We start from the raw sequence: 12,164 nt of genomic DNA, 5'->3' as shown, positions 1-12,164 counted from the left end.
GACAAAATCCATAAGATAAAAGTTTAATGCTTTACAAGCTAACAACACTTGGACCCTAACCACACTACCAACCAACAGAAAAGCTGTAGGATGAAGATGGGACTTTAAACTCAAAAAAAATGTTGATGGAACCATCCAAAAACACAAAGCCAAGCTTGTTTCCAATATCTTTCATCAAGAGAAAGGGTTTGACTACACTAAAACTTTCTCCCATGTTTTCAAGACAACAACAATTAGAGTCATTTTAACTCTTGTTATTACTTACAGATGGGATATCCAACAAATAGATGTGAACATTACTTTCTTGAATGGTAATTTACATGATGAAGTTTATATGAAACAACCTCCTGGGTTTGTAAGCACTGATAAGTCACTTGTATGCAAGCTCAACAAAGCTATTTATGGTCTCAAACAAGCCCCAAGGGCTTGGCATGAGAAGTTACATCAAGCTCTTCTTCAGTTTGGCTTCACTACTTCTAAGTGTGATAATTCTCTTTTGTCTATAATAAACAAGGTATTTTCTTATATGCTATTGTTAATGTAGATGATATACTTATCACTAGTTTTAATTATGCTATCATACGTGATCTCATCAACAAATTACACACTGAAATTGCTCTAAAGAAGTTGGGTCAACCTAGTTATTTTCTAGGTGTTGAAGTCAGGTTTTACAGCAATGGGGCTTTACTTGTCATTTAGTCCAAATATATTCAAGATCTGCTAGCTAGAGCCAAGATGAGAAATTTTAATTGAGTTCCCACTCCTATGTTGAGCACATGTAAACTCAGTAAACATGATACTAACAACTTCTCTGATCTCAGTTGTACATGTCAGTCGTAGGGGCACTGCAATATGTTACTCTAACCATACCAGACATTGCATTTAGTGTCAACAAAGATTATCAATTTATGGAGTGTCCTCTTGACACTCATTGATCCACTTTTAGAAGATTGTTGAGATATCTAAGTGGTACAACTCACTATGGTCTTCTACTATTTCCATCCATCTCAGTCTCTAAGTTCTCTCTTCGTGCGGATATTGATTCTAACTCGGAAAGTGACCCAGATGATCGAAGGTCAACCTCTGGCTCATGTATATTCTTTGTCCTAAATTTGGTATATTGGATTTCTAAGAAGCAATCTCTATTTGCTCGCCCGAGTACTAAAGCTGAATATAGAGCTCTTGCTCATACCACTCTGAAATGCTCTGGTTAGAATCATTACTCTTTGAACTCAAAGTTCCTTTTTACACACCACCACTATTATGTGACAATCTTAGTGCTGTTATGTTATCTCACAACTCGGTTCTTCATGCCCGCACGAAGCATATTGATTTAGATGTTCATTTTGTACGAGAACGAATAGTGACTCACATAATGTCTATTCAACATGTTCATGTTGCTGCCAAAATAGTTGATGCACTCACAAAGCCGCTGGGTACGATTGCGTTTCAGGTACTACGAGGCAAACTAAAGATTGTGTCTAAAAGTCACCATCCTTCGGTTTGTGGGGTGTGGTGGTGTTAGAGTGAAATAGTTAGAGGGTAACAATTACCGTTACTAGTTCGTTAGTTTTATTGATAGGAGTTAGATTGTTAACACTTCTATTAACTCTACGTTCTGTTCTAGTTTATGCAATTATCACAACATGAATATGAACACTGAGTTCCGGTTCTAATAATTATGTATCGTAAATGTAATAATTGTGTTGATCCTATAAAAAATATAAATTTTTATATTAAAGATGAAATTTAATGGAAATCAACTCAAATTTATAACGGATTAACTCAATTTAACTAACTTTTATTTTTGTTAATATTTTTACGATGAGTTAACTTTATGCCCCATCTTTATATTTGTATTTTTTTATTTATGCAATATTTATTTTATTAAAAACTTTAAAATATTATTTAATTATTTCATACTTTTATAATCCTTTTTTATTAATTTATTAATATTTAAAATTTAATTTAGAAAAGGTTACGAAGAAAAAACAAATGAAGTTACGGTGAAAACTGAAAAAGTGAAAACGACGCAGTTTCACAATCGATCAATAATTTTCCTTTTACCGCTGAGTTAAGAAATGAAGAAAAAAAGAAGAAAAAAGAATTAATCCAATAATTGAATTCAAATCCATCGTTGCTTTGTTCTTCGTTCCCTAATTCTCAATCAAAATCCGTTTCTTCAAATCTGAGCCACTTTAATTCTCTTCACAAGTTACGAGAGGTATATCAATTTTTTCTCTTTTTTAATCTTTCTTGTTTTGATCGAATTGTTATTCGCAGTATTGATTTGATAATTACCATGAACTTCATTTCTCGCGTTTTGCAGAAACTTTTTTCAATGGTGCAAACACAGAATTCACAGCCTGGTGAATTAACCACGCCCTTAATTGTGAGTTAGTTGCTTTTTTTTTTTTCCATTTTTTTCATGATTTTATTTATGGTTTTCTTTTTCTTCCAATTTTTATGATTTTATTGGTGTATATATATGGAATTGTTTTTCAATGTGCAAAAACTATAGAGTAAGTGTTTATTGTTGGATGAATTTTAGTGTTTCATATAAGAAGTTTATTTGAACTTAGAAAATGTTCTCTTAAGAGTCTTTTTGGGCGAGACGAGTAGTATTGGGATGAGTGCCTTCGGGAAAGTACTTGTGTTGCACTTTTTTTTTAATCAGACTGCAGTAAAATCTGCGATGTTGAATAGGACAGAATGTTACGTAATGTTGCGTAGTTAAGATTCAATATGAAAATAAAGTAAGTGTAGCAGATATGAGGATGTTGCGTTGGATGTGTAGCAAGACTAAACAGCTAGAGGTAGAGAAAGACCTAGAAAAACTATAAGAGGAATTATTAAGAAATATCTTGAGATTAACAATTTGGATAGAAGCATGATCCTGAATAGAACATTATGGCGGAAGTTGATCCACGTAGCCGACCCCATTTAGTGTGATAAGACTTGATTGTTGTTGTTGTCGTGTTAGGACCCTGGTTTTGTCTTTTTAATGGAATGACAGTTATGAAGGGAATCAATATTCCTTTTCTTATTTCTCAACAAAACTTGGAGATGGGAATATCTCATTCCTATTACTTAAATGTTATGTTGTGTTGGATGCATGTATGCATAAACCAAAGTTGGGAAGTAAGCAATTTATTTAAATTCAAAACTTTTTGTTTCCCATGATTTCTTGCTATTAAAGATATTGTAACATGTTAAATTAAAGTAAGATTTTGGTTTAACATTTATATTTATAAAGAAACAATTTTGGTGGTCTAGCAAACCTTCATGACATGGAGAGAATTAAAACAAAATGAGTGTTCAGGACAGGAAGAAATTATTAATATATCTAAAGTTGCTGCTCAAACTTAAAAGCTTGAATTGAGTCTTTTCATTTCTTGATTCAATGACCATGGACTGGTTTGGTTTACCGGACATTGTTAAAAGATCTAGATATCAGCTTTGTCCACTAGTGTACAGTTTTTTTTTTCATGATGTGAAATAAGAGTTTAAAAAAGTGCTACATAAGATTCCTAATAGGAACTTGGAATTAGAGTTGAAATAATGGAGACTAAACTACTTACAATCAGAGTTAGCCATCTGTTGAGAATGAAATCATAAAAGAAAGAAAACAAAGAAGGGAACCTTCACAGACATTGCAAAACCTCTCAACCGTAATCATTTCTTTCCATCCTCTCCCAAGTCTTTCCCCTTTTAGCTTAAGTCCTATCCATCTCTCTCCTTTTTGCACAATCCCCTCCTTTTCCAACCACTCTTGTCTGCTTCCCATACATGCAAGGTTGTTTGTTCTATCCCTTTGCACTTTACTGTTCAAATTTCTCTTCCACCTCTCTACACATATCGTCGAAGTAGTAGTTGTATAAGGCCTAACAATTCCTTCCATAATCCATTTTCTGAATTGCAATAACTTTGTTTCGTGATTAGAATTTAGATCTCAAATAACTAGGTGAATGAATAGGGGAAATAACTAAAGTAAAAATGTTATATGCGCAAATTTTAGTTATTGAAATAAATAAATGGGGTTCTTGCAGATTTATTTTAGAGAAACATGTTTTAATGTGAAGGAGGGTATCAAGTTATTATGGTGCTTCACACCCTGAATTGAGATTTGTTTGTATTATGGGAAAAAGGAGTGAGGTAAATGCACAGGGTAATACTTCATTACCAAAAGTTTGGTTGTTTTGCATTGACAGCCACATCCCTTCTTCCAGCTAAAAATGGTATGTAAGAGATAGTTTTTTGGTGCACTTAGGCATTTTCAGCTTGTGATCAGTTTCTTTCTGCTGATATGCATGGCTCCTTGAAGTCTGCACCTTATTATTCCTGCAGAGGGGATTTTCTCTTGTTCATTATGAATCATACTGTTAATGGTAGTTTGGTTCAAATGCTTGTTTTGCTAATTTGCTACTGCATTGCAGTTTTACTTAGTTTAAGTATTTCTACCTTTTATGAGTGTACTAATTAAAACTAATATAAGTTTTATCATAAAAATTAATTAGTCCTATCTTTTACAGACACAGGCACAGCCGCAGGAAGATCGTTTGGCAAATGATGGTCTGATTCCTCAGATATTTTCATCTGTGCCGGCTCTGAGTGATGCTGCTTCTTATCTTTCACAAACAACATCATTCTTAGCTGGTTGTTTCTCTGACTATTCAGGTAAGCATTTTGTGGTTTTACTAGTTCTTCTAGGGTCTATTTGGAGTAATCTCCTTTCAGAAGTTTAAAGAATTGTGCCGCCAGTTCCTATAATTTTCCATAAACATATCTAATGAAGCTAAATTATAATGTAGCCTGTAAAATTAGAATTTGGTTTATCTCCAAGAAAAATTGTAAGGAGGTGCTTTACTCGTCTACCTTTAGTACAAATAGAAATTATGCATTTAAGTTGTCACTTCAACAAGGCATTTTACATGAGAATTGAAGATTGTAAAACATAATCAAATTGCTTTTGTATTATGGTCATTGGTCGCCTTTTAGGAAAATTGAAATTCCTTTATAATTTTTTAAGGGACAAACAAAGGCTCGGAGACTGGATTAATTGTTTTAGAACTTTAATGTCCTCATTTTATTAAATCATATAGGAACTGCAGATTTTACTGTAGGTCTAATTAGGTTCTTAAAATCTGCTATTCCTTGTGTTTTCAAGTATTCGTAACAGCTTTAGTCTGGGTGCATAACTTCATTACTTCGGACCCATTTCAATATGCCCCCTGCTCTATTCAAGAAATTTCTCCAGCACATAAATTTAAATTTGTTAAATCCAAATGGCTTTCATGTATTGACTTCAGTCTATTTTCCTTATACAGTTCTCTGATGCATAAGATTACCTCATGTTTTTGTTGAATTTGTGATTATGTGTAAAAGATGAGAGACAAATATTATTAATAATGATTATTGAGTTGATATAAAAGACTCAATACTAATCTCTATTAATAGGGAGGGATACATAAAATCAATCCTAAATTAAGAACAAATCACGGTAATAATAACTAGTATAAAATCTAATACTAAGAGATACTTTAAGATACTCTAAATTAATATAAAAGATATTATAAAATATTTTATATTCTAACACTCCCCCTCAAGGTTAAGTTTACTAAGCTTGTTACAAATATACCCTTTGAAAGAGAAAGTCAAACCAACTAGTATTAGAAGCACAATAAACTTTCACAAAGTGCATCCAAATCAAACTGCAACGATATTGGGTCAAGTATTCTCATTCACTTGAGATAACCAACTTAAGAGTGAACATGTCACGGAGTTTTCTGATACTGGTGGCGGCAACTCAACTTTGACGATGGTCATGATACCGGTAGCGACAACTCAACTAAGACGATGGTAAGGCACCAGGACAACCAAAGATAAAACAATTTATATGGGATACGTCATCATTGATTGGTGCCAACGACTCAACTTAGACGTTGGTTGGGTGAAGGCACTACCAGAGACTATTGATTGTGTTTTGAAACCAATGATTAGAGAGTTTACCATTAGAGATCAAATTGAGGCAAGGCGGAAGACACACTTGAAAGCACACTTTGACAAGAGTGACTTGGACAAATTATCAACGAACACTTTGAAACTGATTGCAAGACTTGACATATATGACCACATAATTGACAGAGATGATGTAACGGACAGAACTTGAATGAAAAAGCTGTGCATAACCGGACTGAAACTAATGCACATTAGCAAGACAGAAGCAAAGCACCAAGAAACTTGCAGAATAGTTGCACACTGCACTCTACCGTTGCACCGAAATCGGAAAACAATTACCAATCCAGAACCGGACAGAAACCCGCCACAGAGATCAATAGACCTTGACATAATGCCGTAGGACGTGCCCACAACTCAACTGTAAAAAAAACTTACTAAAACAGCAGAGAAACCTCTGAAACACACATTAAACCCTTGGACCCACGGACTTCAAGTGGTCCCAACTAAACCAATAAAGGAAGGCCAGTCTAACGGGACTTGCGGCAACCTCATAGAAGGTCTGGAGGGTGGCTAGTAGCCTTCTCTCACTGACTGGACTGACAGCTGCAGAAAAGTGCGCGGCAGAGCGTGAGATTGAGATAGAGGTTGACAGAGCGCTTCAGAGGACTGACGGATGTGACTTCATAGAATCTGATGGTGGCATCGTGGTATTGTCAGACGCGGCTTTTGAAGTTTCTCCGAAGGCAAAAACAACAACCCCATAACCGTTTTGGGACTAGGCGAAAGTATACGTTGGACATCCAACATCCGGACTGAAAAATAAGATACAACTAGCCTTGAAGGTGGCTGAACCCAAAGACAAAAGAACTATGATTTCAAACCTTTTTCAGAAAAATGAAAACTATTATTATATTCCCAACCGTTAGGGAACTACACGGCAAAATACTAGAGAGGCGATTCAAGAAGGATAGAATCAAGCTCTAGATACATGTTGAATTTGTGATTATGTGTAAAAGAAGAGAGACAAATATTATTGATAATGATTATTGACTTAATACAAAATACTCAATACTAATCCCTATTTATAGGGATACATAAACTCCAGACCATCATAGAACTACTCCAGACAATCATAAAACTTATACAGTTGACTTATAACTACTTTTCTTTATCACATGTACTAACTACAAGACCTTGACATTAGCGATTTTTTACCTTAAATATTTTGTTTTGTTATTTTTCAGTAGAACATTCCCCAAGACAGTCTGGTGCTTCTGACATTCATGCACAAGAAGTCGTGGCTTTTTCTTCCGCAGAAACTGAGGCATCTTCATCTACTGATATAAATCATATCAGTTCAAACGGAAAAAATTTAACAAGTATTGAATCATCTTACACTTCAACTTCTACACCTCTACTTATGCATGACGAAAACACAAGGGTTTCTAGCAGAGATCCGTTACAAAATGCCAGTACCAGTACACTTGTTGAATCAAATAATACTGGGCTAAGTGGCATTTCCATTTTCCGAAGGTATTATATGTCATCCCAATTTGAATGTGATTTCTTCTGATAGGTCTTTTTTCCAAATATTCAAACTAAACTGGTATAACGTGACATTGTTGGATACTAAGATACGGTTATTTACTGGTCAGTATGTATCTTTGTGAGTTTTTCAATGAAATAAGGATTTAATAGGCATACACAGTGTAAATCAGTTTTACATTGTCATCCGTGGGAGCTCCCATTTTTCCATTGTGTCCTTATATTTTCTTCTATTGATTTTCCATATTTTTATTTACTTACTGTAGTGTTAGTATCCTTGAATTTCTGAAAAAGTAGAGGGAATTGAGAGAAAATCAGGAAAAGTGGGAAGGGAGAGTGCTCACAGAAAATTTTGAGAATGGGTGAATATTATTCATTCTTTAATCTTTCCAATATATATATGATACTGATGCATCATTTTTTCCCTTTCTAAATATTATGAAATGTATCCTAGCTAAAATCTTTACCCAAATGATTGAAAGACACGGAGTTTAAGCTCTGCCACATCATCTACTTACTGCTTAGGCCACAATGAGATTAAACTCTAATATTTCCTTGCTCTACTTGTCATATAAAATTTGTGGTGTTGGTTTCTCCATTTAAGCTCCGATTCTTTTTTGTTTTAGGACAGAGAAAATCTAAACTCGAATTTGTTAAAGCTCTTTTGATTACTGATGTAGGAGATGATAAACTTCTTTTTATAACTTCAGCCTGATTGATCGTGCTCGAAGAACTGTTCGTGGATCTGCAGATGATATAGGATGGCTTCAACATGCTCATGAAATGCCCCCGGTTGAAGATGGAACAGAGAGGTTCCAGGAAATTCTGGACAGCATCAAGTAAGTAATGTATTTGTATTGTTTTTTTTATTCATATCTTCTAGTTATTGTTTTCTTAACTCAGTTTTTCTTACATTGTCAGGCACGGTGTTCATAGGTTACCAAATTCAATGGTTTATTTATTAATTCCAGGTAAAGTGACTGATTGTGCTCATGATAAAATAATGACCACGACTTGCATACACACACAGCATAACGTTAAGTCGAGTGATGAATCAATGATGAGATATCATTTTGAAATTTATGTGCTATTAACTGTTGTGCTTCTTAAATTGGCAGGTCTTTTCAGTAACCATGGTCCACTTTACTTTGTGAGTACGAAAGTCAGTTTTTCAAAATTGGGTTTGGCCTGTCATATTGCAAAGATTCATAGTGAGGTATATAATAATAGTAGTTATTACGGAAAATGCTAACTCTATTATTAGTGTTATTTATCTTACATTCTATTACTGAATTTGGAATGATAATTAATTAGGCTTCAGTTGAGAAAAATGCCAAAGAGATAAAAGAGTATATTGAGGAAATTTATTGGGGTTCAAATAAACGTGTTTTGCTTCTTGGGCATAGCAAGGGAGGAGTAGATGCAGCAGCTGCTTTATCACTGTATTGGCCTGATTTGAAAGATAAAGTTGCTGGGTTGGTATTAGCACAAAGTCCATATGGTGGCACTCCTATAGCTTCAGATCTTCTCCGAGAAGGACAGCTTGGTGATTATGTGAATGTACGGAAACTCACCGAGACTCTTATCTGTAAAATTATTAAGGTATGTTGACTTCTTGTTTACCCTTGAAATGTGTTTTCTTTGCCATCTTTTTCTTATCGGGATTTTCCTTCTTCATTTGGATGCTTGTGTAAAAAAATTATACCATAGGTGCATAAAAATTAATCTCCTAATATATTTATAAATTTAAATTCTAAATAAATATATAAAAAGGTTACCGAAACAAATAAATAAAGACAATAAAATACAAAACTAAATGAAATAAAATAATATAACTTAACGGGAAAGTGAACAAATAGGAAAGAAACATTGCTTTAATCTAAAAGAAATATATAGAACAATCAAAATCATTAGCATAAACACAAATCCATCAAAGTGACAAAAACAGCAGTGCAAGATAAACCAAATGAGCAAAATTACTCGCAACTAAAATTATTAGAGATGATATATATAACCTTTGAAATTTTAATAAAGATAGTTTTGTTGGGTTTTAATATAAAATGAGGATAGTTTTGTCAATGTAATAAAATTTATATAATACTCTTACCTCCCCTCCAAATCCCCCGATTTTGGGTGAAGCAAAAAGTGTGGTCTTAGGGAAGATTTAGAAAAGATTCGGCTCCCCTCCTTTCCCCTTGCCTCCTAAAAATTGAACTGAAAAAATAAATTTATCTTCCCTTCACATCACCCAACCATACAGATCAAGGGTAATATTTGGAAGACAATTCAATCTCATCCCATGAAGCATGGAATCATTTCTACCTCTGTACAGGGTTAAGATGTTCATGGTTCTATGCAATTAGCCATGAAATGGAATCTCATTTCTTGCTTTTATTTCTTCTATTAAACACATGAACCCTCATTCTACGGAGTAGGTCATGCCATGTACCAAATATATTGGTGTAGATTTAAACTTCCTTAGGATTTTAGCTAGGAAGTGGAAAAAACAACAAAGTCTTTTCTCACCAAGAGAGTTCAGCCATATGTAGCATCAATCAATCTAATAAAGTCCTAGGATATATGTGGTTCAAAGATAGACCATTTACTCTAAATCTTTCCCCGAGATTTTGATCTATGGTTTTTGTTGGTCGTCCTCCACCTTTAACTATTGGATTATCCTCCATCCTGTCAACTCTTATCAGTTCCTTTATAGGTCTTCTCTTCACATGTTCAAATCATCTAAGACGAGACTCTCCCATCTTTTATACAATGGGGGCTACCCCAACTTTCTATCAAATGATTGTGTTTTCAATACCATTTTATCTAGTGTGAATTCATCCGGTGTAACATTTTCATCTATGTGGCATTAAGATTGCTTTCTTTTCTTCTTTTGTAATCCAACATTTAGTTATATACATTTACAGGTCTTGTAGCTATGAGAAAAAAAAAATCAATAAGCTAGACTGGTAGTTTTTCATGTATCACACCTGGAACATTCCTATGTTTGACAATTATGTCTCCCAATATTTGCCTATCACTTTGTGTGATATGTCCAAGGTTCTTACGGTGTGAGACTTGTTTATATATTCTCAAATTTTCATCTCTAAGCTAGGATTTGCGGGTCTCTTGCTTGCCGTGTACCTTGTTTTATGTCTCAGAACTTCTTAGTACGACACATGAGTTATTTTCTCTGTAATTTGCACAATTCTGTCTGTCACCTTTGTTTTGAATGTAGGGATTAAAGTACTCCTGTATTCAATCGATATCTAAGAAGTGGGTATGGAAATTTTCTTTGAGATCACATTCTGTCATTGGCAAAAGATAATTTGAGTTTGTGTTGATTGAACACAGTAGCTGGGTAACGAATTCAAAATACTAGTCACCTGAGTCCTTTGAAGCTCACCTCAAAGGGCCTGCTTCTTTCCTCCATTTTAATTGAGAAAATGACTTAGCTCTCCTGAGATGATCTGTCGTTTTCATTCAACTCTAGATTAATGCAAGCCATATATTAAATTACTCACTCTTCCAACAAACCGCGATAAGCTTGTTTTTGGCAACACACTCTAGATCAAAGGTTCCTATTCAGGCCTTTTTACAAACAGAATTTGAACGACATCTTTAAAGATTCTACAAATTTTCTCTAGTAACTCGTTAAATTATGTTTTGTATCTATTGTTTTCATGTAACCTGCAGAATTATGTGATATATGTTAAGTCGTCGTCAGCATCTTTCAGCTATGCAGAAGTTTTACGTTATATAACTTACCATCTATTGCTACAATTTATCATTTATATTATAACAGGGAGACATGCGAGCCTTAGAAGACTTGACATATGAAAGGCGGAGAGAATTTTTAGAGAAGCATCATCTGCCAGAAGAAGTCCCCGTTGTTTCCTTCCGCACCGAAGCTGGCATTTCACCTGCTGTTTTAGCTACACTATCTCATGTTGCTCATGCCGAACTACCCCTAGTTGCTTCAGCTGGTGAAAGTACAAAACTCCCTGTCGTGATGCCCCTAGGCGCTGCTATGGCTGCTTGTGCACAGTTACTGCAGGTGAGGTATGGCGAGAAGAGTGACGGGCTAGTGACTTGCCGAGATGCAGAAGTTCCTGGATCTATTGTGGTGCGACCTAAACGAAAACTGGACCATGCTTGGATGGTTTATTCGTCGCTAAATGATGATCTTACTGAAGGCAATGCGTCACAGGTTTGTGAAGCTCTCTTGACTCTACTCGTGGAAGTCGGGCAGAAAAAGAGACATGAGCTTGCAATGAAAGATGAATGAAAAGCATTTAATATTTTTCTCTACATGTTCATATTAATCTCTCCAGAACTCTATATTCAATTTATTATTTATAGTATAGTCATAAAAACATTGAATTAGGAAAAGCTAAGAATATACGTTCCCATAGATATAAGAATAACTAAGCAAAAAAACTTATTAGTAAACTGAATTTAACTTCCACCAACAAAAAGAGCTGAAAGAGCATCACTTTAAAGAATAAGCCTTAATTAGAAGTTATACGATTTGCATTCAAAATAATTGTTTTTAGAACGTGGTAATTGGCATTATTGTAATGAATTAAAGAGGAGTTATGCATCAAAAGCATAGAAATAATTCATCATTTTACAGGCAAGCATCAGATGCATTTCTTTACAAC

The 12,164-nt window shown here is 34.5% G+C and overlaps 1 protein-coding gene across 3 annotated transcripts; it reads left to right on the top strand.

The window, feature by feature from the left end:
- Positions 1 to 2,027: 2,027 nt before the first annotated feature.
- On the top strand, positions 2,028 to 11,957 carry LOC127076760 (uncharacterized). 3 transcript variants are annotated; one of them, XM_051018534.1, is made up of 10 exons: positions 2,029 to 2,224; positions 2,330 to 2,392; positions 4,050 to 4,238; positions 4,533 to 4,677; positions 7,203 to 7,491; positions 8,214 to 8,342; positions 8,425 to 8,474; positions 8,622 to 8,719; positions 8,818 to 9,105; positions 11,306 to 11,957. In XM_051018534.1, exons 3-10 carry the CDS (start codon positions 4,236 to 4,238, stop codon positions 11,786 to 11,788), a joined length of 1,485 nt encoding a protein of 494 aa, XP_050874491.1. In that variant the 5' UTR covers positions 2,029 to 2,224; positions 2,330 to 2,392; positions 4,050 to 4,235; the 3' UTR covers positions 11,789 to 11,957. The 3 variants fall into 3 exon arrangements, with proteins under 3 accessions (XP_050874490.1, XP_050874491.1, XP_050874489.1); XM_051018533.1 differs by lacking the exon at positions 4,050 to 4,238 and having other exon boundaries at positions 2,028 to 2,224; positions 7,206 to 7,491; XM_051018532.1 differs by lacking the exon at positions 4,050 to 4,238 and having other exon boundaries at positions 2,030 to 2,224.
- The last annotated feature ends 207 nt before the right edge of the window (positions 11,958 to 12,164 follow it).

Source organism: Lathyrus oleraceus, chromosome 4, assembly GCF_024323335.1.
Source record: "Lathyrus oleraceus cultivar Zhongwan6 chromosome 4, CAAS_Psat_ZW6_1.0, whole genome shotgun sequence".
NCBI classification, from domain to species: domain Eukaryota; kingdom Viridiplantae; phylum Streptophyta; class Magnoliopsida; order Fabales; family Fabaceae; genus Lathyrus; species Lathyrus oleraceus.
This window is presented reverse-complemented; position numbering and strand designations above follow the sequence as displayed.

What these genes read in the sequence shown, in the direction of transcription:
- LOC127076760 (XM_051018532.1), top strand. Translation starts at nt 2,342, where the DNA reads ATGGTGCAAACACAGAATTCACAGCCTGGTGAATTAACCACGCCCTTA. An exon ending in GAAATTCTGGACAGCATCAA is followed by an intron (nt 8,343 to 8,424) that starts GTAAGTAATGTA and finishes TTACATTGTCAG; the next exon opens with GCACGGTGTTCATAGGTTAC. An exon ending in TTGCAAAGATTCATAGTGAG is followed by an intron (nt 8,720 to 8,817) that starts GTATATAATAAT and finishes ATAATTAATTAG; the next exon opens with GCTTCAGTTGAGAAAAATGC.